Genomic DNA, 24,842 nt, shown 5'->3' with positions numbered 1-24,842 from the left:
AAAAATATCCTTATGTTTGATCACACATATGTATCACACATATATCATATACATGTGTATGTAACTGCTCACATGTGCAACCATATCTACAGGATACATTGCTTAAAGTGGAATTGCTATGACAAAGGGTTTGTGCTTTTGAAATGTTGGTAGCTGTGACTAAATTGCTCTTCAAAGAAGTTGTCCTGATGCGCACGCTCACAGCAGCATATGAGGGTGTTCAGTTCCCCATACTCTTCCCAACATTTATTACACTTTTTTCATGTTTTTTTTAAATAATGATTATGAACACTGTATCAAAGGGCCACTTTTGTGAGGGGTGGCAGTAGTTGGTCCCTGTATTTATCTGCTAGTAAATTAAGAATCAAATGAGCAAAGACACATTCCCTTGTATTCTTAGTAATTTACTCAGTTCAGGCTGCAGACTTAATCTGTGCCCGGTTCTGGGTGCTAGGGGTGGAAAGATCTGTCACTTGGTCCCGGTCCCCAGGCAGCTCACCGTGTGCAGGGCGGCATGGGAGAGCAGCAGCTGGGACACGATGTGCGCAGTGTTACGCATGGTTGGAGAGAATGGGATCACGGAACAAGGAAGCGTGCTGCTAGCTCTCTTATCAGGGACTCTTGATCATGTCACACTTGATGGTGAATGTCATCCCAGAAGCAACCCAGGTGGAGAGGAGGAAGTTGGGCTCCGGGGGATGAGCCGGCGCTGGTGCCTTCAGCGAGCCTGTAGGCTGCCATTGGCACCTCCCTGCAGAAGTGCTGAGCTGCAGGCCGGGAATAGCCGCCTGTGATTGGAGGGATGTTGCGGGTTGGGATAATGAACTTGGTAGTGTCGGCAGAGGTGATTGGCCGCGCCCTGCTGCAGTGAGAATGCAGACTGGATGCTCAGGTCCTCGCTTGTGGGATCAGTAGTTGAGCGAGGACAGATGAATAATTGGGAGCGCGAAGTTGCTTCTGCCTCCGGGAGAGGTCTGTTGGGCTAGTGCTTTCTCCTCTTTTTAAAAAGCCAGACGTTTGAGAGCCATCCTCCTGCAGAAGTGAGCTTTTCCTGAAGAAGCTCTCGCTGCTCCCTGCGCGTTGCCAGCACCGCGGGCTCTGGGAGCGAGCTGTTTCTCAGGCCAGGCACGCAGCGGAGCTCGCAGATTTGAAAGAGCAGGAAACCGCCGCTGCATGCAGAGCGGCCAGCCTGACAGCTCCCAGGCCAGTCTCCCCGGCAGCCGTGTAGCCGCGACCCTCAGTATTGTGGTCACATTCCCCCTGAGAAGTGACGGGTCACCGTCAGCGCCGCTGGGAGAGAGCCGTGATGCTGCAGATGCTGTGGCATTTTCTGTGTAGCTTTTTCCCGAGGGCTGGGTGCCAAGGCCCCACAGAGGGGAGCGATAACGAAGTCAGAGGCGCCCCAGCTCCTGCTCGGGGAGACCCGATGTCAAGCTTTTTGGGGAAACAAGACGGCAGGGCTGAGGCCACGGAAAAGAGACCCACCATTTTGCTGGTGGTCGGACCTGCAGAGCAGTTTCCTAAGGTAATGGCAACCTCGAGACGACCTCCGAGTTCAGGGACTGGCCTAGGAACATTTTCCTGAAAAAAGCTGGAGTGTGGGGGGAAGCGAGGACTTGTAAGTCCATCAGTTTGGTGTTGGGGGCCGGGGAGAAGTGTCAGACAATAAAGAAACCCCAATCTTGAGCCGGAATCTTTGCGGCCACTGCAAAAGCTTTATGACCCTATTATGACCACTTCAGTGTGGCCATTAGGGGGAGGGAGGTTGACTGCAATAGAAGATTTGCCTTCGATTTGTCAGTTTGGCTCCAGAAAGTCATTTGAAAGTAAAGGCAAGTGACTAGAGTGTGTCTTGTATGGTATGGTATCTGAACAATTTAGGGACGGACGAGCGAAGTCAGCTACAGAGTGCACCTTTGAAGTTGAACCAACAGCCTGGAGCTGGGCAGGGCCAGCCTGCCCTGAGTCGCGATGGTCAGACCCCTGGCCTTGGTGGGCGGATGGCCTTTGGGTCTCGCAGGAGGGAGTGGTCAGAGGAGAGGCTGGAGTTTGCAGGTGCGGAGGCCTGTGCCTCTCTGGGTTCTGCGGGTCTGAGTGCCAGGGCCTTCCCTCCAACTGGTGCCCTGAATGTGGGTTATCTGTCTACACAAGAGCCAGGGTAAGTGGTGGTATCCCCGTTTCCTAGATGAGGAAACTGAGGTGCGGAAAGTTTAAGTAATTTGCCCAGGGTTAAACAATGAAGGAGGGGTGGAGGCGAGACTTCACCCACATGAGCCTGGAACTTTACCCTGTATTGTCTCCCTTCCCCTTAAAAAAGCAGTTTCCAGTGGGACCAGGGGAGTTCTCAGGGCTAGAACGGAAAGTGCCGTCTGGCTGAGGTGCCTCCTGCTGCAGTAGCAGTGACCTTGTCACTTCGTGAGCTTTGGTTACTTGGGATCTTTTCTCCTTTCTCAGAATAAAAATCAGCGAGAGGAGACTGTGCCCTGTGTCTGGCACATTGTAGATTCCTGAAACATGTTCGTTGAATTGCTGTGTTTAATAAATGTTCATTTTTCCTTTGCTAAGTGGCTGGGACCTTTGATGCAGCAACTTTCGCAATCTTTTATGATGAAGCGTTGAGGAGAACCCGAGACGGTAATGAGCTGGTCCTGGCCGGCAGCCTCTCGGCGTCTGCAGTATGCGTGCGGCGTGCGGCGTGCTCCCAAGGCGCTCGTCCTGCCTTTTGGTTGTTTCAGATGAGCTCAGAGCTGGCAGCGGTACCCTTTTGTGAGGAACATTTATCTACAGGCCAGCTTGCCTTGAGGCCAAGGAAACAAGAGGTTGGCTGGCTCCCTTTTAAAGTCACCTACTTCTGACTTTAATAATTAACTGGTCCATTTTCTAGACTCACACTGGCACCTCCTGCCAGCCCTCTCCCAGGGTGGCCTGGCACCGGGACTCTCTGTTCTGAACAGCTTAGTCCGGGGCCTGCAGAGTCAGGATTGCGGGGCACTGAACCCGAGACCCACCTTTCCCTGGCTCAGAAGGGAGACAGATCAGCTGGCTGGAGGGTGGGGGGAGCCCCGAGAAGGAGATGGATCAGCTGAAGCACATCTGGGTGGTGTGGACTCTGAAAAGCAGATAAACCGAGTATTGGAACAGCGGGAGCGTTTCTGCACCGCGTGGTAGGCTTTGGGGTTTGTGAGCAGCGGCCAGTGGGGCCTGGCCTCACCGTTTCTCTCAGGAAGAGGCTCCCCAAACATTTTGGAAACCTTAGAAGTTTAGGTTGGTTCTCAGGCTTCTCAGTTTCCCAGCAGCACGACTTTGTTTGGCTCTCACTTCCTCTGTCTAAATATGTCTGCCCGTGAGTCAGGTCCCTTTGAGCTTTCATTCTAGGACCTGTTCCAGTTTCCCCTTTATCCTCAGCTGACAGTTCCTCTGCTGTTGGAGCGGAAAGCCATTAGTTTGGAGAGGGAGGTGACCTCAGCCGCATCCAAGCTTTCAGATCCTGAGGGGCTGTCTTCTCAGAAGCCCAGAGAATTCTGCTTATTGTGTGTCTGATTGGCAGTGTAGGCAGGTTTCAGCTACACTGGGCTGTCATGGCAACCTGATCATCAAATGACACTGTGGCCACAGCAGCAAATGAAGTTCCAGAGCCCTAGGGGTGGGTGGGGCTAGAGCAGCCGGATGCTGGGGAGGCTCCTTCGCATATTAATCTTTGGGCTTGGTCTGAGTCATTGCAGAGGAGGGGGAACACTTTATGACCTAATGCCGCACTCCCTAAAGTAGTCTCCCTGCCCTGGTCTTACTCATGGTATTTTGGCACTTACCTGGTGCAGGAAGCACCTGTTTGTTGGCATGAAGCGGAGTGGTAGAACAAGGAGAGCTTGTGGTGGCATTGGCCGATTTGAGGGTGAGAGGATGCTCTGGGAGGAACTGGACTTGACAGAGTAGGTGAAACCTGATCCCACTGAATTCCACGGGCTTTGGAGTTGCTGTCATTGTTCCCCAAGCTCATTGTTTCAGAAGAAACACAAGTAGATCTGGGCCACAAAATTAGGATAAGAGGGCAGAAGGGGAGACCGCCGGGTACAGGGATTTACAGCGCCTGCCGGTGCGAAGCAGGAGCCCTGCTGCCATCTTCCACCTTATTTGTGTTCCTTCATGTGTTCAGAAGCAGCAACACAAATACATTTGTTGTTGTTTTCAGCTAAGGCTAAGCTTAAACTTGCTCTGGTGACAGCCTTCCCACACACCTGCCACCTTCCAGTTTGAGGTACTGCTTGCAGTAGTTCTCAATGTCAGCCTAACAAGCCTTCTTTGGAAACGAATTTTGCATCTCCTTTTGGCAGCATCGGGTTTGGTTTGGGCGCTGTTAAATGGCTGTTGTAATAAGAGCCAGGTCCTGGTGAGGCTCAGCCCCACCATCTGCAGGCTCTGGGGCCTGGTCAACCTCTCCTGGCCTGTTTGCTCATCTCAGAGATTAGGGGGTGACTCCAGAGCCCCTCTGGCCCTCTATCTGTAAGTCCAGGGATAAAGCATTCACTTTGGACTCTAGGTGCCTGGAGAGGGGCTTACTTGGAAAGAATCCCCAGCCAGTTTCTGTGAAAATGGAGTTCTGCATGACCTGGGAAACTCGGGAGGACAGGTGGTTAAATGCCAATTTAAGTTTGTCCAGTGAAGACATTCTATTGGGCTTGATCACAGCTAAAAATAAGTTATAGCCCCTTTTAAAAATAACATTGGAATAGAATTAATGTTAACATTGTAAAATAACATCTTGGCAAACACATTCCTGATACCATTGGTCTGTCAAGTAATGAGCTTTGTTATAATCAGGGTAATTCCATTATTTTTTTCTGGAAAATAGTTGAGCTTATTTGATTAATGTTTTTAACATATTTATTTATTTATCCTCACCTGAGCATATTTTTTCCATTGCTTTTTAGAGAGAGTGGAAAGGAGGAAGGGAGCTAGGGAAGGAGAGAGAGGGGGGTGAGAGAGACACATTGATTGGTTGCTTCCCACAGACACCAGGGATGGAACCTGCAACCCAGATACGTGCCCTTGACCTGGAATCAAACCGGAGACCCTTCTGTGCGTGGGCTGACACTAACCACTGGAGATACCAGCCGGGGCTGGTTAACATTTTAATAATTTTTTCTTAGACACTGAATATAGATTTCACTATATATATACATACACACACACACACACACACATATATATATGTATATATATATAATTGATTTCAGAGAGGAAGAGTGAGATAGAAACATCAATGAGAGAGAATAATTGATCGGCTACCTCCTGCACGCCCCCTACTGGGGATGGAGCCTGCAACCTGGGCATGTGCCCTTGAGCAGAATCAAACCGGGGACCCTTCAGTCTGCAGGCCAACGCTCTGTCCACTAAGCCAAACCGGCTAGGGCACATTTCACTTTTATTTGGTATTGTTTTCAAATCTGTTCTCAGATTTGTCTTGTAAATACATCATAAAACTCAATGATACAAAAAGAAGAATAACTCCATGGAAGTGAACAGCTCCAGTCGACAGCTTATTTTGTCAAAGTATTTGCCATTTTCGAATAACTACAGTCATCATTGAAATGAGATACTTCAACAGATCTGAGTAATTTATTTTTGTTTCAGAAGCAAATGTGAATAAATTAGCGAAGGAACATCAGCATTTTGAAATTCAGCCCTTTTATTTATAAACTTGAGGCCTGATGCACGAAATTTGTGCAAGAGTTGGCCTTCCTTCCCTCTGGCCTCCGGCAGGCACCCGGGACCCAGTCTTCCCTCACAGCCCTTAATTAGCATATTATGCCTTTATTATAGATGTGAACCTCCTTTAAAATAAAAATAATAATACATTATTTTGTTGAGATGGGTGAGATTGAGGTCTTAGAGGCCTGCCAGCCCCCATTCATTCATTCATTCATTCAGGAACTGCTTATATCCAGCACCTTCCAGGGTCAAGGCAAGGGCTTCTTCCCACCAGGAGGCACAAACGTTTGAAACAATAGCCTCCTGCCTTCACGGATCCCAACAGTAGAGATAAAAATAACCTCAAAGCAGAACATTCGGGATTGGACAGCTTAAGAGACAGCTGAGTGTCATGGGATCTAAGTGGGGATGTGGATAGTCCTGAGGTGCCTCTGAATAGCTCGTTGGATGCGCCCTAGTGAATTGAAGCCCAAGACTCGCCACCAGATCTCTTTCAGAAAGGCAGAAATGTCATATAAGTTAATAACATCTGTTTTATGTAATATGTAAGCTTCAACATCTTATTTTAAAATCCTTTTTTCAAGTTCCTCACAAAAAGCTCTTTAGCAAGTTAAAATTCCTGTCACTTTTGTTGATCTCCACTTTTATCCCCCCCCCGGTGGGGCGCCGCGGTCTATATTAGGAAGCGGCACATTGGAGCGGGAGCAGCGCGACCAGCTTTCGTTTCATCGTTCTGACGTGTTTCCTTCCTCCGCGTCACGCAGCCCTGACACTGGGGAAGGATGAGGTGGCGATCGCAGGCTGGCCTCAATAGGATCATCCTCAGATAAAAATAAAAGCGGGACTTTGCGGGACGAGATTTTTCTCTCCTCCTCACCTCCAAGGGCATTCTAGAGCCGCGTTGCCCAGTAGGACTTTCTGTGATGGTGGACGTGCTAAGCTGAGTGCATGCAGCTATGGATACTTGAGCTGTGGCTCTGCTACCAAGAAACTGGATTTTTCATTTCATTTCAACTAATTTAAAGTTTAACAGCGCCCATGTCGAACAGCAAAGTTAGAAAGCTGCAGTTACACTAACGTGTCACGTGTTCCGAGTGAAGCTGGGTTCGAACACCACCTTAGGGTCTCAGTGAGGCCCTGGCTGACCCGAGATTGATGTTGCTGGGGGCCCCTTCGTACAACGAACTTTTAGGAGTGTCCTCTTCCTGTCCCCATCACGTCAGCGCCTCAGTGCTGTGGGTTCCCCCGGGGAAGCCTGCAGGGGGATGGGCGGGCCCTGGGGTGCCCACTCTGAGGGCTCGGAGCGGCCTGGAAAAGGTCCCTGGAGCAGGTCAGGGCTGTGCCTAGATTGCCCTGTAGCCCAGGTGTGGCCACGTCGTGGAGGCTCGGGACCTCAGCCACCCCACACCCCACTTTGACCCTCACAGCCGGACTGGGCCCGTTGTCAGTGAGCATTGATTTAATCTCAATATCCACTTATTTTTCTGTTGGGAACGATTGACTACGGGGGGAGGTCACTGTACTGTGTGACGTGTTCGGGGACCTTGTGAAAGAACAGGCTGACGGCTGTTGGTGCGTTTGGAGGGGCCGGCAGCCGGGGGGTGAAGGTTTGTTTGGACTCTGCCTGTCTTGGAAGAGTTAACCGGTGAGCGGTGACGCCAGTGCCGATCTTCACGCCGCCTCTTGTGCAATCTAGGGCTCTGTGCGGATTGGCTGCTGGCAGGACTTAGAGTGGGCGGGGCTTTCCCAATTAAGGCAAAGGGCGGGGCTGGAGCCGCCAATGACGGCCGCGCCCCGGCATATCTGGCGCTAGTTTGCCGGCCGGCAGCATTCTCCGTCCTCCGCCGCCAGAGCTGCTTGGGTGGCAGCTGAACGCCGGCTCTCCCCGTCAGCATGCTCTGCCTGTGCCTGTATGTTCCGGTCATCGGGGAGGCTCAGACCGAGTTCCAGTACTTCGAGTCCAAGGGGCTTCCCTCTGAGCTGAAGTCCATCTTCAAACTCAGTGTCTTTATCCCCTCCCAGGAGTTCTCCACCTTCCGCCAGTGGAAGCAGGTGTGTATGGGGGCGGGGCAGGCAGCGGGCACTTCATCAGTGTTGGCTGAGTGAGGGACGGGTGCTGGTAGTGGTGACACCCGAGAAACGGGGGAGTTCCCCCCTCCCCCCCGCCCCCCGTTGACATGTGGTGGCAGCCAGCGACAAGGCTACTTCACAGGCATGACTGGCTTTCACGTGACTTCCGAGGAAGGCTTGCGTTCTAGGGAAGGCACTTGTGGGAGGAATGCAAAGGAATTTCCTTGCTGAGGGGTGGGAGGGGGGCCTGAGAAGGGAGGTGCGGTCCAGCTGCTGCGGGGCTGTTTCTCTGAGCTGGAGGGAGGAGGCCAGGCAGACACAGGAGGGAGGGGCAGAGGCTTCTCCTTGGAGACCCAGGCTGCAGCTGCAGGCTGTGCCTGCGTGGGACCAGCCAATGTGTGTGGTGAGGGAAGCCTGCCAGATGTCCCTTTGGAGCAGGGAGGCAGCAGAAGCCCTTACCATTTTATAGATGGGAAAGCAGCTATAGACCGTGGCGATTGCTTGCCTCCTCAAGAGGTACCCCCACTTCTCTGTCAACCCTCTCCCGTGCTGTCCCCAGCGCTCATGCTGGCAGAGGAGGTCAGATGGTGTGCAGGGCGTGGGGATTAGCGTATCTTGGGAAGGGGACAGATAGTAGGCCCAGTTGTTCTGAGGTGGGAGCAAGGACTTGGGAGATTTTGAAATCAGGGCACCCACCCCAATAAGGCACATGGTTTGCGTTGGTGGCAGAGCAGCCAGATACCAAAGAGCTTCATGCCTACCATTCACCTCCTCCCTAAATGTCATGTAGATTATGTAGATTCTGTTTCCGCTCTTGCCGTAAATCTACAGTGACAATCCTATACGTAATTGTTGGCTGAGAGCACAGAAGTCTACAGGAAGTTAGCATAACTTCAGATAGTAGATAAAATACCAGCATTGGTTTCACATCCCAGCCACACCCACTGCGATGTTCCTGGGATCTGCCCAGGCCTCCTCCTAGCACCCGTGGTGGCTGAGCAATCACCAAGAGCCATCAGGTGATTTCAGAGACTGATTGTAATCGTTGGAGAGCCCCAGCTAGCCAGTGATCTGTCAATTCCCAAACCTATTGGTCAAAAGACTTGGAAACCCATATTGGTTTGTGGATAGTGAATGGATTCTCACTAAGACAAGCATGTCTAACTCAAAGGCTAACACGGGCCAATTATACGGGGCATGCGGCCTATGGGTCGTGAGTTTGACATGCTTGCACTAGGAGCATTGGGCAGTACAGGAAGACGATGACCATTTTCCCTGGGAGGTTTTTTTCCTAGTTTGGGGTGTTGCTGGGTTGGGGTGACTCATGTATGTGCTCCACCTTCTTCAGATTAACCCAGCAGGATCTCTAGGGAGGCGGCCTTGGAGTCCAACAAACCTGGCTTGAATGCTGCCCGCCACTTCCCTAGCTGTGTGATCTAGGATAGATGACTTAACCTCTCTGAGCTTGATTCCTTCTCTGTGAAGTGGGGAAATGATAGTACATCCTTCCTAGAGCTGTTTGTGAGGACTCAGCAGGTCACTAGCAGGACCCGTGGCTTAGAACCTCAGGGTCTCTTCAAGCCTCTTGGGTCACGAAGCTAAGCAGCACGCTTGTTCAGTACCTGGTTGAGGGAGCTGAGGTTGGTTATATCATCAGTTCCCCCTGAGATCAGAGACTGGCCGTGGCATCAAGCCTATGCCCCAAAATAGTTCCCTGGGGGCTCTTACTGCTTCTCCAGAATTCTCTTGGCTGTATTTGTGTCAAGTAGCATGGGCAGGGGCCAGCTCTGCCTCCTACCTTCACCCCGGCCACCCGCTTGTCCCTGGGCCACTGTCCCTGTGAAAAAAGATTCTGTGGGGAAAAAAGAGCTAGCTGCGGCGTTCCTGGTGGAATCTGGAGCTCCAGGCCTATCCACACATTTGGGCAGAGAGCATGTGGCTGAGGCCTGGCGCCAGGGGATAGCGCTGCAGGGGAGCCAAGCAGCTGACCCTGGCGGTACAGCAAGTTGGTCTTTAAAACACTTGGAATGAGAACTCACCAAGCCTGTCACTGCACGCCTCTGCCTGAGGGCTCCTCATGGTGTGTGTGTGTGGGGGGGGCTTTTTTCTTTGCAAGGTGGGTTCTTGGGCTCTGGGAAGCCTCTGGGTCATCCGGGCCACCTATGTTCACGGGTTAGTGCAGTTGTTTCCTGGGGACACGGCGTCACGAGGGACAAGCTGGTGCATGAGCTAAAGGATAAAGCTTTACTTCTGTTCCATAGAAAATTGTACAAGCTGGCGATAAAGACCTTGATGGGCAGCTGGACTTTGAAGAGTTCGTCCATTACCTCCAAGATCACGAGAAGAAACTGAGGCTAGTGTTCAAGAGTTTGGACAAAAAGAATGATGGTGAGCGCTGCCTCCGGAGCCAGTGGCTGGCCGCGTGGGTTCTCCGTGGGCCTGGCTCCCGCTCACGGCCTCTGTCATTGCAGGGCGAATCGACTCTCAGGAGATCGTGCAGTCCCTGCGGGACCTGGGCGTCAAGATATCCGAGCAGCAGGCAGAAAAGATTCTCAAGAGGTGAGCGCTTAGCCCGTCTCTGCATCTGGCCCACTGCAAACACAGTGTGACGAAAGCAGCGTTCTTGGGCTGACTCTGGTGGCTTTCACTGTGCTAACCCTGTTCTCTGAACTTTGGCTTCTGGTAGTTTGAAAGGATGAATGAGTAACCCTTCCCCAGGTTGCTAGTCAGCGCTTGTTTGAAGAATCCCTGATCACCTGGAAGTGTGCCTGTTCACAGTGACCCCATAGAAAAAGACTAGTAGGGGTGGGGGGGTGAAGTAGGTGAAAGGCAGCAGGGAGCACCCTTCTCTGCCTGGTGGGAAGGGGAGGGGCTCACACGGCAGCCCTCCACTTAAGGTGGACTTGACGCCATCATCGGATGCGCTGCCCCCAGAGATGGGTCTGAGGGGAGCCGTGGTCCTGGGGGTAGCAGAGCTGCTGCTGTGCTGGGAGGTTGCACAGAAGAGCCCCAGGAGCGCTTCCCCTCCTGGCTGGACCTCTCCCCATCCTGTGCCCTCTCCCCGGCTGCCGTTTAAGGTGGACTTGACGCCATCATCGGATGCGCTGCCCCCAGAGATGGGTCTGAGGTGAGCCGTGGTCCTGGGGGTAGCAGAGCTGCTGTGCTGGGAGGTTGCACAGAAGAGCCCCAGGAGCGCTTCCTCTCCTGGCTGGGCCTCTCCCCGTCCTGTGCCCTCTCCCCGGCTGCCGTGGGGGCGCATCCTCGTGCTGTGCTGTGCGTCTGCCTCAGTGACTTCTCCTCGAGCACTTACTTGTCTTGTTTCTCCTCTCTCCTCTGCATCCTCCTTTGTCTGTCTGTCAGAATACGAACGGGCCACTTCTGGGGCCCTGTCACCTAGTAAGTATCCGTGTCACCCTGGCGACTGCCTCCCTCCTTAACCTCTGTGCCCGATCAGAATGGGGTTCCTGTGGGTCATTCTAGCCCATTTTTGTGCCAAGTGAAGTGTGGAGCCACCCTGCCTTTTCTCCTCGGGCAGAGGCACCCTCCGTGGTGTCCTCGGTGGCCGTGTGCCTGCCTTTGGCTCACCGGGAAGGGGAAGTGCGGCTGACAGGTGGGGCCTGTTCACACGTGGGCAACCGTGCGTTCCTCTTGCAGCATGGATAAAAACGGCACGATGACCATCGACTGGAACGAGTGGAGAGACTATCACCTCCTGCACCCCGTGGAGAACATCCCCGAGATCATTCTGTACTGGAAGCATTCCACGGTGAGCCCCGTGCCCGGAGCTGGGGGCCGTTTCTCCCTGTCCGTTCACGGGTCCCATTGCCCAGCCTCAGTCCCCATCCCGGGTGGGGATGGGAGTAGGAGTCTCAGCTTGCCTCCCCTTCAACAGCGTGACTGTCCACTCCTCTGCCAGCCCCACAGAGCCCGCCACATGCCTCCTCCGTTCCCCACACGCCTGCCCACTGGATGGCCTGACCGTTCCCCAAACACAGGGCTCCTTTGCCAGCGGTGCCCGTCTGTCCCTATGGGCTGCCTGTTCTTCAAGGCCCACTTCACCCCTCCCTGATCACACTTGCTCTCCCAAAGCCAGTGTGAGCCTTCTGGGTGGGGCTCTCTCCAGGGAGCAAATGGCACAGCTGTTCGGTGTCTCCCCGCACTGCCCCGTCTTGTGTGCTGTTTCTCTCTGTGACAAAAGAATATGTTCCCACCACCGCACGTACGCTCTTCGTCTCATCAGAGCTGTCCTCACTGGTAGTGGCCGCACTGACTCCCTGCCCTCGGGCCTCCTGCATGCGGGATGCGACCCTCTCTGAGCACCCCCTCGATTTTAGTCTGATCCGCCCCAGGCTGTCAGCTCTGGGAGCAGAGGCCGAGGTGATCCTCCTGGTCAGTGTCCTGCAGTGCCCAGGCCAGGGCCTCACCCTCGGGACACCTGGCATCTTTGTTGGGTGAAGTTATGTGGGCTGCTGACCGTGGGTCTGGCCTGCAGCCCAGGTCTGGGCAGAGCTGGCTCTGTCTGACCAGCCAGGATGCCACCCAGAGAGAGGGTGACGCGCAGGCATCGCGCCCCCTCGTATTTGCTGAGGCCTTACATAATGTTCTGCCAGTGCGGTCTGATTACACATCAGGTTGCAGAATTTTCACCCCTGGCTTGATGGGTTCAGTACAGCCAGCCTGGCGATCCTCCGCTCAAACGCCTGAGTAAGCTGTTCCCGCAGGAGCTCCCTGGCAGCCACAGGAAGTCTGTCTGCGGGGTTTTGTAGCTGCTTCCTTCCAGCTGTGCTCTCACATGGCACACCTGGGCTCCCGAAGGCCACAGACAGGGACCAGAGCTTTGCCACCTTCACATGGAGGGGGGAGGGGGACTGGGCTGGTGCATCAGTTTCCTGCCCAGAGTCCTTGGCAATCTACCCCCTGGGTGGCCCCTTCTAGACGGTGGAAGGTTATGGACCTGCTGTCCAGCAGCAGCTTGGCCACACGCGTCAGGGCCTGCTTGTTTGATCTCTGGGTCTTCCCTGCAGATCTTTGATGTGGGAGAGAATCTGACAGTTCCCGATGAGTTCACCGTGGAGGAGAGGCAGACGGGGATGTGGTGGAGACACCTCGTGGCTGGAGGTGGGGCCGGGGCCGTATCCAGAACCTGCACGGCCCCCCTGGACAGACTCAAGGTGCTCATGCAGGTACGCAGGAAAATAGGCCCCAAACCTCTGGTGTCCACCCTTGGGCTGCTTTGGTGGGCTGGTCTCCCCGCCCCTCCCTTGTCTGGGGCCCTCTTTGCACCCATATTTTTTCTATCCCAATAAGTTAGATTGGAATTCTTGCTCAGACAAGGGCAACATTAGACCCAGGCCTGGGCAATGCACGTAGCTGATCTAATTTTATCGGAGGCCCTGAGCCAGGGGTCACATTACAGGGCTGTAATGTGACTGGTAAAGTGGTGAGGATGGGGTGTGGCAGGAACCTTTCTGTAGGACTTGTGTAGGTGTCGCATGGGGGAAGGTGTGAACAGATGGTCACTTGGCCCCGACACCATTCTGGCCAGAGGCCTGACTCCACTAGGACAGAGATAAGCTAGATCCACGTCAGGGGCAGGGTTTCAGCATCAACCTGCACAGCATTCCCTGTTGGACTTTGGCGTCTTCTGAACAGTGGCCAGTCGCTCCTTGTCCCCCTGTTTGTTCTGGCACCTTCCTGCTCAGAGAAGACGTCATCCTCTCCCTCCCCTTTGCCCTCCTGGGCCTGCCTGCGTTTGGAGCCTGTTGATGAATAACTGACTGAAACAGGGAAGTGGAGTGGTTCAGGGAGAAGGGCTCTAGGCCTGGAATCTGACCCCATGTAGGCCTAGAGCTGTGTGACCTCGGGCGAGTCCCTTGGCCCCAGGACCTCATTGCTCTGAGCCGAAGAGGCTTGAGACACATTGCCTTCCTTGTCAGGATTCTTTGCGAATCCCCAGGGATGCTGTAGACATCGGAAGCATTTCACTTGAGTGAAATGACACAATCCCACTGGGTGCCTTAAAGTAACCCAGCAGGGGTGGGGCAGTGCGGGAGCGGATTGGCTGTGGTTGCGTGCGTGTGGAAGCTGATCAAGGTTCATGGGAGCTCATTATATAATTCTCTGCGCTGTTGTAATATTTGAAATCTTTCCATAATAAAAAGCTCAAGCTCGATCTTTTTTCTTCTAAATCCTCACCCGAGGATGTTTTTATTGCTCTTAGAGCAGAAGCGTGAGAGACGCAAGAGAACATCGATGTGAGAAACATCGATGGGTTGCCTTCCCTATGCTCCCCAACCAGGGATTGAACCTGCAACCTAGGCACGCACCCTGACCAGGAATCGAACCCGCAACCTTTTGGTACACGGGATGACGCTCCAAACAACTGAGCCGCCGGGCCAGGGCAGTTCAATTTTTTAAATTTTAAAAAGTGGTCCTTGTGGAGGTGTTTAGCACAGTGCTGGCACGCAGTAGGTGTGGCGTGGGGCCTGGAATGGCTGTTTGGTTCTCAGGCTTAGTTAGGCTTCAGAATCCGAGAGGAAACAGCCTGCCCGCCCACCGTGACGGCTGGCCGTGGAGAGAAGGCTGTGTCGGACGACGGCCGAGTTCTCTCTGACCCCGTCCTTCCCTCTCCAGGTCCACGCCTCCCGCAGCAACAACATGTGCATCGTGGGCGGGTTCACCCAGATGATCCGAGAGGGAGGGGCCAGGTCGCTCTGGCGGGGCAACGGCATCAACGTCATCAAAATTGCCCCCGAATCGGCCATCAAATTCATGGCCTACGAGCAGGTGAGGACCCGCCCCCCAGGTAGTGTTGTCAATTGGCAAGGGGCAGCGGGGGGGCGGGGGGCGGGGGGGCCTGGGTCTGATCCCGTCGCTGCTGCCATTTCCACTGTGGGCATTTCCTTCTATTTCTGGGAAGCATCACATGGGCCCGGGACACCATGTCTGGGCTAAGCCTGGCTGGCTACGTGAGGAAGGTGGGGCAGGAGGGGGCGCTGGTCTCGGGTATATCGGTCTGTTTGCTCCCTGTTGTAGATCAAGCGTCTTGTTGGGAGTGACCAGGAGACTCTAAGGATTCATGAGAGGCTTGTGGCAGGGTCCTTGGCAGGGGCCATCGCTCAGAGCAGCATCTACCCGATGGAGGTGAGGGGCCCCCTTGGTCGTGGGCGGACCAGGGTGCCATGGGGCGGGCAGTGCACGTGGGGATGAGGCTGAGGAGTGGGCCGTGCTCACACTCTGTCGCTTCTGTTGGGTCCTGCAGGTTCTGAAGACCCGGATGGCCCTGCGCAAGACAGGCCAGTACTCGGGCATGCTGGACTGTGCCAGGAAGATCCTGGCCAGAGAGGGGATGGCCGCCTTCTACAAAGGCTACGTTCCCAACATGCTGGGCATCATCCCCTACGCTGGGATAGACCTGGCTGTCTACGAGGTGAGGCGCGAGAGGGCTCAGGCCCCTGGAACTGGCAGGAGAGATTCAGAAACCCCCTCTCACACGTCCCCACCTGTTGTCTCCATGCCTGACAGCCGCTGGGGATGGTGGGACGGGGACAGCACCAAAGAGATCTCATCCACTCAGACTCACTGCAAGGTCCCCTGCAGCCCCGAGTTCCGCCCCAGGTGCCTGGCAGGCAGATCTCCAGAGCCCATGCCCTGGGGGCTCATTGGGCCCCAGCAGACTCCAGGCGACAGAAGTCAGTTTCTCTGGGGGGCGAGGCCCTGCTGCCTCTGCCTCATCCCCGTTCCTGCCTGACCCAGGAATCCCCAGGGACAGCAGAAACAAAGGCAGGCGAGCCAGGAGCTCAGCCAGCCCAGGCCAAGCGAATCGGGTTACAGAGGCCTCACAGATTCATGTGACGGGTCCAGTAATGTCGTCACTCCCCCCCTCACTCCGGCCTCTCACGGCCTTGCAAGCTCTCGCTGGCACTTTGGCTCATCCCTGCGCCCTTACCCTTGCAGACACTCAAGAATGCCTGGCTGCAGCGCTATGCCGTGAACAGCGCAGACCCTGGAGTGTTTGTGCTCCTGGCCTGTGGCACCATGTCCAGCACCTGTGGCCAGCTGGCCAGCTACCCACTCGCCCTGGTCAGGACCCGGATGCAGGCCCAAGGTAAGGCTGGTCCTAGACCGGTCCCCGGGGGCCCATCTCCCTGGGAAGATTGGGATCCAGGGAAGAGCCGGCGAAAGGCCTCTGATGGACAACCTTTCTTATTTCTGCAGCCTCCATTGAGGGCGCTCCAGAGGTGACCATGAGCAGCCTCTTCAAACAGATCCTGCGGACCGAGGGAGCCTTTGGCCTGTACCGGGGGCTGGCCCCCAACTTCATGAAGGTGATCCCGGCCGTGAGCATCAGCTACGTGGTGTACGAGAACCTGAAGATCACCCTGGGCGTGCAGTCTCGGTGACGGGAGGGAGGACAGCCGCCCGGCGGACTCCTGATCCTGGGCTGCAGCCCCGGGATGTGTAGCCATCTCATTCTGTGAATGTGCCGACACTAAGCTGACTTAAGCCAAGCTGTGAAACCCCTGGGACGCACCGCAGGGAGGGTGGGGGAGCTGGCAGGCCCACTGGGCTTGTCCTGCTGACCATGGCCCACCCTCGTGTCCATTCCAGGGAAGGCCCGTGGGTATCCCTCGGGTCCAGGGGTCAGCAGGACTCAAGCTGATGCGCAGTAGAGACCGGATGTTTCCTGCAGGGCCTGCCAGACAGCAGGGCTTGGAGGCGGCTTAGTTCTTCCATCTCCTCTTCCCACCCAGACCGTGGGCCATAGGCCCCTCCCTCTGGCCTGCTGGGCATCTGCCCTGTGCCCACTTTGCCTCTTCCTCACTGCTGTTTGAGTATGGTAGGAGGAGGGCCACCAGCCCACTCCCATGCCCGCCTGCTCCTCCCCCTCAGTCCCCGGGGAAAGGTGCTTCCACCTGACCTCACGCCCAGCTAGGTTGTGCAGGGAGAGGGAGGAGCCTGGGAGTGTGCCCACCCCCTCTGTGCTCACCGGCAGAGGGGCGCCGATGCATGCAGGGGCAAGGCCCCGCCCCGCCGTTGGCTGCCTGGCACCGGGTGCATGGCTTCCCCGGAGCCCAGAGGCCTCTGCCCTGCGCTGCTGGGGCCTCCTGGTGCTCTGAGCTGGCTCCGGGCTCTGTCAGGACTGGCACCAGCTCAGATCCAGCTCCCTGTCCCTGCTCTGGCATGAGGCAGTGGGGTGTGGGGTAACGGGAGGTTTCGGCCCCATGTCTGCGTGCCCTGAGAAGGAAAAGGGCTTGAGGGCCTTAATTAGGTGTTTTTGAGGAAGGGTTTTGTTCAGAAAGACAGACTGGACAAATGTGCAAGCCCTGAGCTTCTGCAGGGAAGACAGAGCGAGTAGAGAGCTTGGCTGATGCATTACAGTCTGTCCCTGCGGCCCCGGGATTCCTGTCCAATCCCAGCTGGGGCGGTGGGACCAGCCGCACATTCCACTGATGCCACGGATCTCTGCTCCGAGCCTATTTATTTCGTATTTATTTGAACAGAGTCATGTCCTAACTATTTTTATAGATTTGTTTAATTAATAACCTGTCATTTTCAAGTTCATTTTTTATTCATATTTATGTTCATGGTTGATTGTACCTTCCCACACCCAAGAGGTAGGGTGAGGAGAGGTCGTGGGGGTGGCCTTCCTGCCACCGCCCACATCTGTCCAAGGACAGGAAAGGGGCCAGGAGTGGAGGGGGGGCCCTGGTCCCAGAGAGGGTCCTTGGCCGGTTGGGGAAAGCCAGTTTAAATAGGACGCAAAGATCAATGCAAAAATGACTGTCCTGTATAAACATAGTTCTAACTGGAATTTGTGAAAAAGAAATTAAGAAGAATTGGGAGTTGTCATTTAAAACAGCCTCTAATAAAGTTGTTTGAAAGCCGATGACAGAGCATGATTTTTCTGATCTGGGATTGGGTGGTGTGGGGGTGTTCCCATGTTAGAAAATGAGCCCAATTTTTTCATCATAAAAAACAAGAAAGCCAACCCCCCCCCCATGTTTCTCAGAGATGCACCTCCTTTAAAATGTGTGTTCGTTGGATTTGGGGTGCTCTGAGGGCCACTGGCGGTCCCCCTCAGTCCTCTGACTCAGCCCCTCCTGCAAAGCTGGCCGCTCCCTCCTGCTTGAAGCGGCTCCAGCCACCACCTGCTTCCCCTCATGGCTGCCCCTCCCCAGCCTCCCAGTCGGTTCCTGGTTCCTGCCTGTCTCCTGCTTGGAGATGTTGGCGGCCCCACCTGGCTTTATTTGCTTTCTGCCTGTCACCCCAGGAGAGGATGAGCCACTGGGGGCGGGGTTGTATTTGCAGCCCTAGGAGAGTGCCCGATGCACAAAGTATTCAATAAAATGTTTATGAAATAACGGTCCACGCTCTGAGAGCCTGGGTGCCATGGGTCAGGGACAGTGGCGAGAGGCTGTGGGGAGGCACGGAAGTGTGCTCCCGGGGGAGCTGGCACAGAGCACTCGTATGGGGCTGGAGGGTGTGTCTTGCTCTCCTTGATTTAGCATCTGTTTCCCAATGTGTGTCCACTGGGAGCCTCAGAATGTGGCTTTATTTGGAACCAGAGTTTTGCAAAGTATCCCAGTTAAGATGAGGTCATACCTTACTAGGGTGGGCCCCCAACCCAGTGGCTGGTGTCACAGAAGAGGGAAATTCCGACACAGACGGAGACACCGAGAACGCCCCGTGACCACAGGCAGAGGCCGGAGCGGTGCACCGTCAGGAAGGGTCCCACGCTGGCGGCCACGGCCTGCCGACACCTGCATTTCAGGCTGCGGCTCCTGAGCTATGAGCAGGGCTTGTTTTAGGCCCCGGCTGGGTGGTGAGTTGTCAGTCCCAGGAAACTAATATGCCATTTTCCCCAGCTGTGGTCAGGGTCACAGGCATAAATCACCTCCCAATCATTGGCAAGTTGGTGCCCCCTCGCCCCCAACCCGCTCTCCTCAGTTCTCTCAAGCTCAGAAGTTAACCTTGGGAGCTGCTCTGACGTGGCCAAAGCTCTGAGCCCACCACGCCTGCCTCCAGTCGTCTCCCTCATCCCTCCTTCGCTCCGTCTCCTCGCAGGTCCCTTCTCACCACGCCTTCGCCCAGCTCCCTGTTTAAATGGTAACCTCTTGGCGCTCGCTTCGGCAGCGCAGAGACTAAAGTTGGAACGATACAGAGATTAGCGTGGCCTCTGCGCAAGGATGACACGCAAATTCGTGAAGCGTTCCATATTTTTTTTAATAAAATAAAATAAAATGGTAACCTTGTGGCCCTGCCGGTGTGGCTCAGTGGTTGAGCATCGACCTAGGAACCAGGAGGTCATGGTTCGCATAGTTGGATTCCCAGTCAGGGCACATTCCTGGGTTTCGGGCTCGATCTCCAGTAGGAGGTGTTCAGGAGGCAGCTGATCAATGTTTTTCTCCCTTTCCCTTCCTCTCTCTAAAAAAATAAATAAATAAAAACAATTGTTCAAATGTAACCTGTTCCCCACCCAACCAGCCCCACGTCCTTTTGGCTTTCTCCCTAGCTGTTCACCACCAACTCTACTGCTTGCTCTCCTCACTCCTGGGTTTAGCGTCTGCCTCCTCCGTGAGAGCTGGGTGTTGGCTTTCTTCACTGCTGTTCCCAGCAGGTGCTGGGCACCCACTTGCTGCGAATGAGCAGTTACTAGTTGACGGAAACCCATCCAGACGTCTCATGGTGTGGTAGGCAGAATGGCGCCCCTCCCCAGGGTGTCGAGGGAATTAGGTGGCATGGCCAAGGGCATTGAGGCTGCAGGTGGAGTGAAGGTTGCTGATCAGCTGACCTTAAAATAGGGGCATGAGCCTGGGTTACCTGAGTGGCCCCGAGGAATCACAAGATCTTCGGGTGGGAGAGGGAGGCGGGAGGGGGCAGAGGGGAGGCAAGGACTCTGCCAGGTCCCTGGCTTTGAGGACGGAGACGGGGCCACAAGTGCAGGGTTGCAGGCGCCTCTCGGAGCTGGAAAAGGCCAGCCACAGATTCCACCCTGGAGCGTCCGGGAGGAAGGCTGCCCGCTGACACCTGGCGCTGAGCCCAGTGAGCGCACTGCGGGCCTGGCCTCCGGATTTGCCTGATGGAAAGTCAGCGGAGCCTGAGTGGAAATGTCTGGTCCTTAATAAGCAGTTTCATCCCCCAGCTCCCTCCCCTCCAGGATTCCAGACACACTAGTCATTTCCACCGAAATGCTCTTCATTCCAGCCTCCCAGTGAGGCGCCTCACATGGGCCTGGGATCTCTGGCGTCTGAAAGGAAGTCCAGCCGGTGGGGTGGCTGGGGGTGGAGGAGCCACGCCAACCTCCTTCCGGAAGCTAGAGGTGAAAGGTCACCTCTAATTCCTGGGAATGACACTGATGGAGCACCAGCTGGGTGAGCCCCTGGCAGTTCTAGGAGGTAATTCCTGTGCTGCATGCCTGGGGCTGAAGGCAGGGGGCTGCACAGGGGCTGGGACGGTGCCATGGTCCACTTCTGGGCACCTTCCCCGAGGGGCCCCTAGCCCCTGGCTGCTCTCCCGTGCCAGGCGGCTGCAGAGAACCTGGTGGGGGGGGGGCACCTGTACGTGAGTCAATCCTGGCACCGTGGCACCGTGGCACCGTGGCACCGTGGCAGTGGGGTCATGGGCAGATCTCATGCCCTCTGAGCCTCAGTTTCCTCACGAGCAAGAGGGGCCCAGAGCCTTCCTTAGAGCTCAGAGGGAAGGACTCCTCCAGGTTCATGCCGGGAAAATGCTGAGCTGAGTCAAACCAGCTTTGCTGACCCTGAGGCCATGTTCTCAGCCTCAGCTCCTGGCTGGGCTGCCCATCTTCCCGGTCTGATGGGGCTGGAATGCAGGGCAAGGGTGAGAGGACCAGCCCTGAGCCCGGCCCGCTGCCCAGTGCGGACCTTGCTCCCTGGCCTCCGGGCGGACGAGAAGCTGGAGCAGACCAGCGAGGCCCAGGCCCGGGGCCGGAGAGGCCGCCAGGGCTGGATGGGACGGGCAGAAGGGGGGTGACGCGGACAGGGAGGAGCCGAGAACGAGGAAACTGAGGCGAGCGAGGCCCGGCCCAGTCCCCCGGGGGAGCAAGATAGACCCAGGCCTCCTGCTCTTGGCTCTCGGCCAGGTAGTGGCCGCAAAGGGACGGCCGCTTTTGACCACTTGCTGCCCCCACCAGCTCAGCCTGTGGCCCAGGAGGCACTTATGTCCCCACCGCAGTTCGGAGGCTGAGAGAGGGCGTTGGCCTCGCCAGCACCTGCCGAGGAGCCCACCCCTCACTTCACAGAGGACACTGACGGGCGGGGGCTGGCCCATCCAGGGTCGGGGTCAGGCTGCTGTAGCGCAGCGGTTCTCACCTCGGCCGCACATTAGAATCACCTGGGGATCCTTTTAAAATCCTGATTTCTGGGCCCCATCCTCTGGAAATTCTGTGTCTTTGTTACTCATGTTGTGGCCGGACCCCATAACAAAGACACAGAATTTCCGGAGGATGGGGCCCAGAAATCAGGATTTTAAAAGGATCCCCAGGTGATTCTCATGTGTGGCCGAGGTGAGAACCGCTGCTGTGGCGGTTTCTCTTCCCAGGGGCCGTGTGTGTCCGGAGCCTCTGGCTGCTGACAAATCACCACAAACGGGGTTCTTAAACAACACCACGCTGACGGTGCTGAGGCCAGGGTCCACCATCAGCTTCCCTGGCGGAGAGCAGGGGTCCGCAGGGCGGTTTCTGCCGGGGCCGATGCCTCGCCTCTCCCGGCTTTTGGGGGCCTGCATGCTGGGCTGTGACCGCCTCCTCCAGGACCCCAGCCTCTGGCTTCTGCAGTCACGTCTCCCTCTTCTAAGGACACCCGTGGTTACCTTTGAGGAACAGGCGATTCAGGAAGCTCGCTCCATCTCAAAGTCGTGAATTTAATCCCTTTTGCCACATGAGGTAACTTTCAAGGCTCCAGGGTTAGGACCTGGGTATATTGGGGGGCATTATTCAGGCCTCTACAACGCCTGCTCCCCACTAGACACTGCCACCCAACAAAACCCTTGCCACTCGGCCGGTTACATTACCCAGGGAACGGTCATCCAGTGGAACACTGTGGGATGGAATTCTACCCCATCAACAATCATGAGGGAGAACAGTGTCTAATCTGAAACAGTTAACGCTTGAGGGGCTCCTGTGTGATCTGAATTTTTATTTAAAATAAAAACTACCCGGCTGGTGAGGCTCAATGGTTGAGCATCAACCCAAGAACCAGGAGGTCATGGTTCAATTCCCAGGCAGGGCACATGCCCAGACTGTGGGCTGGAGATGAGCAGAAGGCAGCCCATCGATGCTTCTCTCTCATCATTGATGTTTCTCTCTCTTTACCTCTCCCTTCTTCTCTGAAATCAATAAAAAAAAATTTTTTTAAATAAAAGAAAAACTTATCTAGAGAGAGAGGAGCAATGTGACACTGCTGAAGGTCACACTCCGGAGCCAGGAGGTCGGTTCAATCCTCCCTTTGCCACTTGCTGTGTGACTCCAGGGAATTCACTTAACCTTTCTGATGCCTCAGTCTCCTCATCTGTAAAATATCTGTACCTACTGCATAGGGATGTTGTAGGAATTAAATGAGGTAATATGTGTGAAGAGCTTAAAACAGTGCTTGCCACCAAATTTAACTGTTAGATATATAAATATACAGTATATATTACATATAAAATAGTAAATATAGCCCTAGCCGTTTGGCTCCGTGGTTAGAGCATCGGCACAAGGACTGAAGGGACTCGGGTTCGATTCCAGCCAAGGGTATGTACCTTGGTTGTGGGCTCCATCCCCGGTCCTGGTCAGGGTGCCCTGGTCAGGGTGCCCTGGTCAGGGTGCATGAGGGAGGCAACCAATCGATATGTCTCTCTTACATTGATGTTTCTCTCTCTGTGTCTCTGCCCCTTCCTTCCACTCTAAAAATCAATGGAAAAAAATATCCTTGGGTGAGGATTAATAACAATAAAAAAAAACAATAAATAACATAAAATATAAGTATATATGTGCGCTCTATGTAGGTTGCCTAAAAATTAAGCTAGAAGGCTTTACTCCAAAAAATTTTAAGAGGTTATATCACTGGGTGGTGGGATGGTGATCGTTGGTACATCTTTTTACTTAATCTTCCAGTTCTATTGATGTACAGAAAACATTATTTGCATAAATCCAGATGAAATTTAAAAATATAACAATCTAACAAACAAATAAGCAAGCGGGAACCTCCTGATCTCTAAAGCCTGGGCCGTGGCTGGCCCTCCCCAGGGAGCCCTCTGAGGCCCAGGGAGGAGGGCTCTCGCTGCTCTCAGGACTCTCGCATTTTTGCTCCCTGACGCTCTTGACCGTGAGCTCCGGGAACCTGGCTGGGAACAGAGCAGGGAGTGTGTTCTGAGAACAGACAGCAGACCCCCTGGCTGCATAAAAACGTCCCTCACATGTTGACTCCTGGTGCATTAACTCTGATGGTGCCAACCCCAGGGAGGTTAGCTGGCCTCCAAGGGCTTGTTGGAGGATGAGCAAGGATGGGGCTTGCCCAAGGCCACAGGGAGCAGCAGGGTTCCCACCTCAGGCCCTCTGCTACCATCAAGGCCATAGGGAACTTGAACATGACCAAGATGGGGCAGGGTTTACTGGCTTGAGCCCCTTATCCCTGGGAGGTGTGGCTTCTTCTACTTGCCCATCTTCAGACCCTTGAGTGCTAAACCCATTTTACAGAAGGGCACATGGAGTCCCTGGATAATGAAGATTGCCCAGAGAAGGTGCAATGCGGGGGTTGGCCTCAAGGTGGCAGCACCAGACCTGGTTTCCATCTCGTACAGGGCTTCGCAGCCTCGACCGCCCTCTGGTGGTTGTGGGAAAACATGCCCAGGGGCCAGGCTAGGAACCCAGGGAAACTGAGGCAGAGTTGTGGCGGGTGGAGGGCAGGATACTTGGTGAAAGCAGCTCAGCTCAGTTGGTGCCCCAGGGGGGCCCTGGGTTGACTAGCCAGTCTCCAGTCCCCGGAACAGAGACGGGGTCTAGCGGGCACAGTCCTGAGACTTCTCATCACGGTGACCATTCAGTGAGGGTGAGGATGACCAGGTGTGTTCCATGTGCCTGCGGCAGCCCCGGGGGGAGAGCTCTAGTCAGGAGTCGGGCCCCTGCCCCCAGCATGGCTTAGCCACCAGCCATAGCCTCCTCTGAGACACGGGGAGACGGAGGAGCTCCTGTGATACATGGAAACGGGAGAGGGGAGCAGACTGGTGGCAGGGACCCCGCCCGCCCCCGAGCCTCCTTAGTGGGTCTGGGCCTAAGGGGAAGCCAAGGCTGGGAGACATCGCTGGGCTGGGCAGGGGCAGAAAGGGCTGGGAGCACAGGGTGGGCTGTGGCGGCGAGTCCCTGCCCTGGCCACGACGTCGTGGACGGGAGGCGGACGCTTTGTCCCACGCCAGGCACATCCGATGCTCTCTTCGGGGCTGAGACAACAGAGAGGTGAGTGCCTCCTTGAGCAGCCGGAAGGTACCCAGCCACCCGGCGAGGTCTGCGGAGGCAGGAAGAGGCTGGAAGAGAAGGGAGAGTGGGCTGGGGTCCGCAGGCCACCCTGGGATTTAAGGTCTGGCCAATGACGTGGGGACGGCATTCTGGACACAGTGGTGGCTCGGGGCCTGCGACACCTATTGGCCCTTGGAGGCAGCTTCGGTGGCTCCTCATGCCACAGGCTGCTGTGGCCTCAGGCTGGGCTTCTCTCCTTCCTCTCACAGCCCTGCGTGCTCAACACTCCCAGGGGGGCCGGGAGGGGGAGCCACCCAAATACGCCACGCGGGCCTGGCTGGTGGGCTGTGGTCGGACGTGCAGCGCAGCCCTCAGCAGCCAGGAAGGAGCCGGCGTGGCAAAGACAGATGCCCACCACGGGAACCAGGACAGGCAGGCGGCAGCCATGCCCCGTGGGAGAAACTGAGGCCACCGCGTTCAAATGTCAAGCTGTTATAGGGAACATGCATTGTTTTTTTTAAAGAATAAAATGTCAAGCCGAAACCGGTTTGGCTCAGTGGATAGAGCGTAGGCCTGCGGGATGAAAGGGCCCAGGTTCGCATCCGGC

General features: G+C 55.3%; 1 protein-coding gene across 6 annotated transcripts in view; it reads left to right on the top strand.

Moving 5' to 3' along the window:
- The window catches only part of SLC25A25 (solute carrier family 25 (mitochondrial carrier; phosphate carrier), member 25), a 33,340-nt gene extending 15,672 nt beyond the window's left edge, over positions 1 to 17,668 (top strand). The window contains exons 1-11 of one of the 6 annotated variants that reach the window (XM_006768517.2): positions 920 to 1,525; positions 10,041 to 10,167; positions 10,251 to 10,338; positions 11,140 to 11,175; positions 11,434 to 11,545; positions 12,804 to 12,962; positions 14,413 to 14,565; positions 14,815 to 14,922; positions 15,041 to 15,208; positions 15,736 to 15,886; positions 15,997 to 17,668. In XM_006768517.2, the coding sequence (XP_006768580.1) occupies positions 1,307 to 1,525; positions 10,041 to 10,167; positions 10,251 to 10,338; positions 11,140 to 11,175; positions 11,434 to 11,545; positions 12,804 to 12,962; positions 14,413 to 14,565; positions 14,815 to 14,922; positions 15,041 to 15,208; positions 15,736 to 15,886; positions 15,997 to 16,181 (1,506 nt within the window). In that variant the 5' untranslated portion in view covers positions 920 to 1,306 and the 3' untranslated portion in view covers positions 16,182 to 17,668. Of the gene's footprint in view, positions 1 to 919; positions 1,526 to 7,490; positions 7,762 to 10,040; positions 10,168 to 10,250; positions 10,339 to 11,139; positions 11,176 to 11,433; positions 11,546 to 12,803; positions 12,963 to 14,412; positions 14,566 to 14,814; positions 14,923 to 15,040; positions 15,209 to 15,735; positions 15,887 to 15,996 lie in introns of those variants that run through there. The other 5 variants (XM_006768520.2, XM_006768516.2, XM_006768519.2 and 2 more) reach the window with 5 other exon arrangements.
- The last annotated feature ends 7,174 nt before the right edge of the window (positions 17,669 to 24,842 follow it).

Source organism: Myotis davidii, unplaced genomic scaffold (genome assembly GCF_000327345.1).
Source record: "Myotis davidii unplaced genomic scaffold, ASM32734v1 scaffold142, whole genome shotgun sequence".
Taxonomy (NCBI): Eukaryota; Metazoa; Chordata; class Mammalia; order Chiroptera; family Vespertilionidae; genus Myotis; species Myotis davidii.
This window is presented reverse-complemented; position numbering and strand designations above follow the sequence as displayed.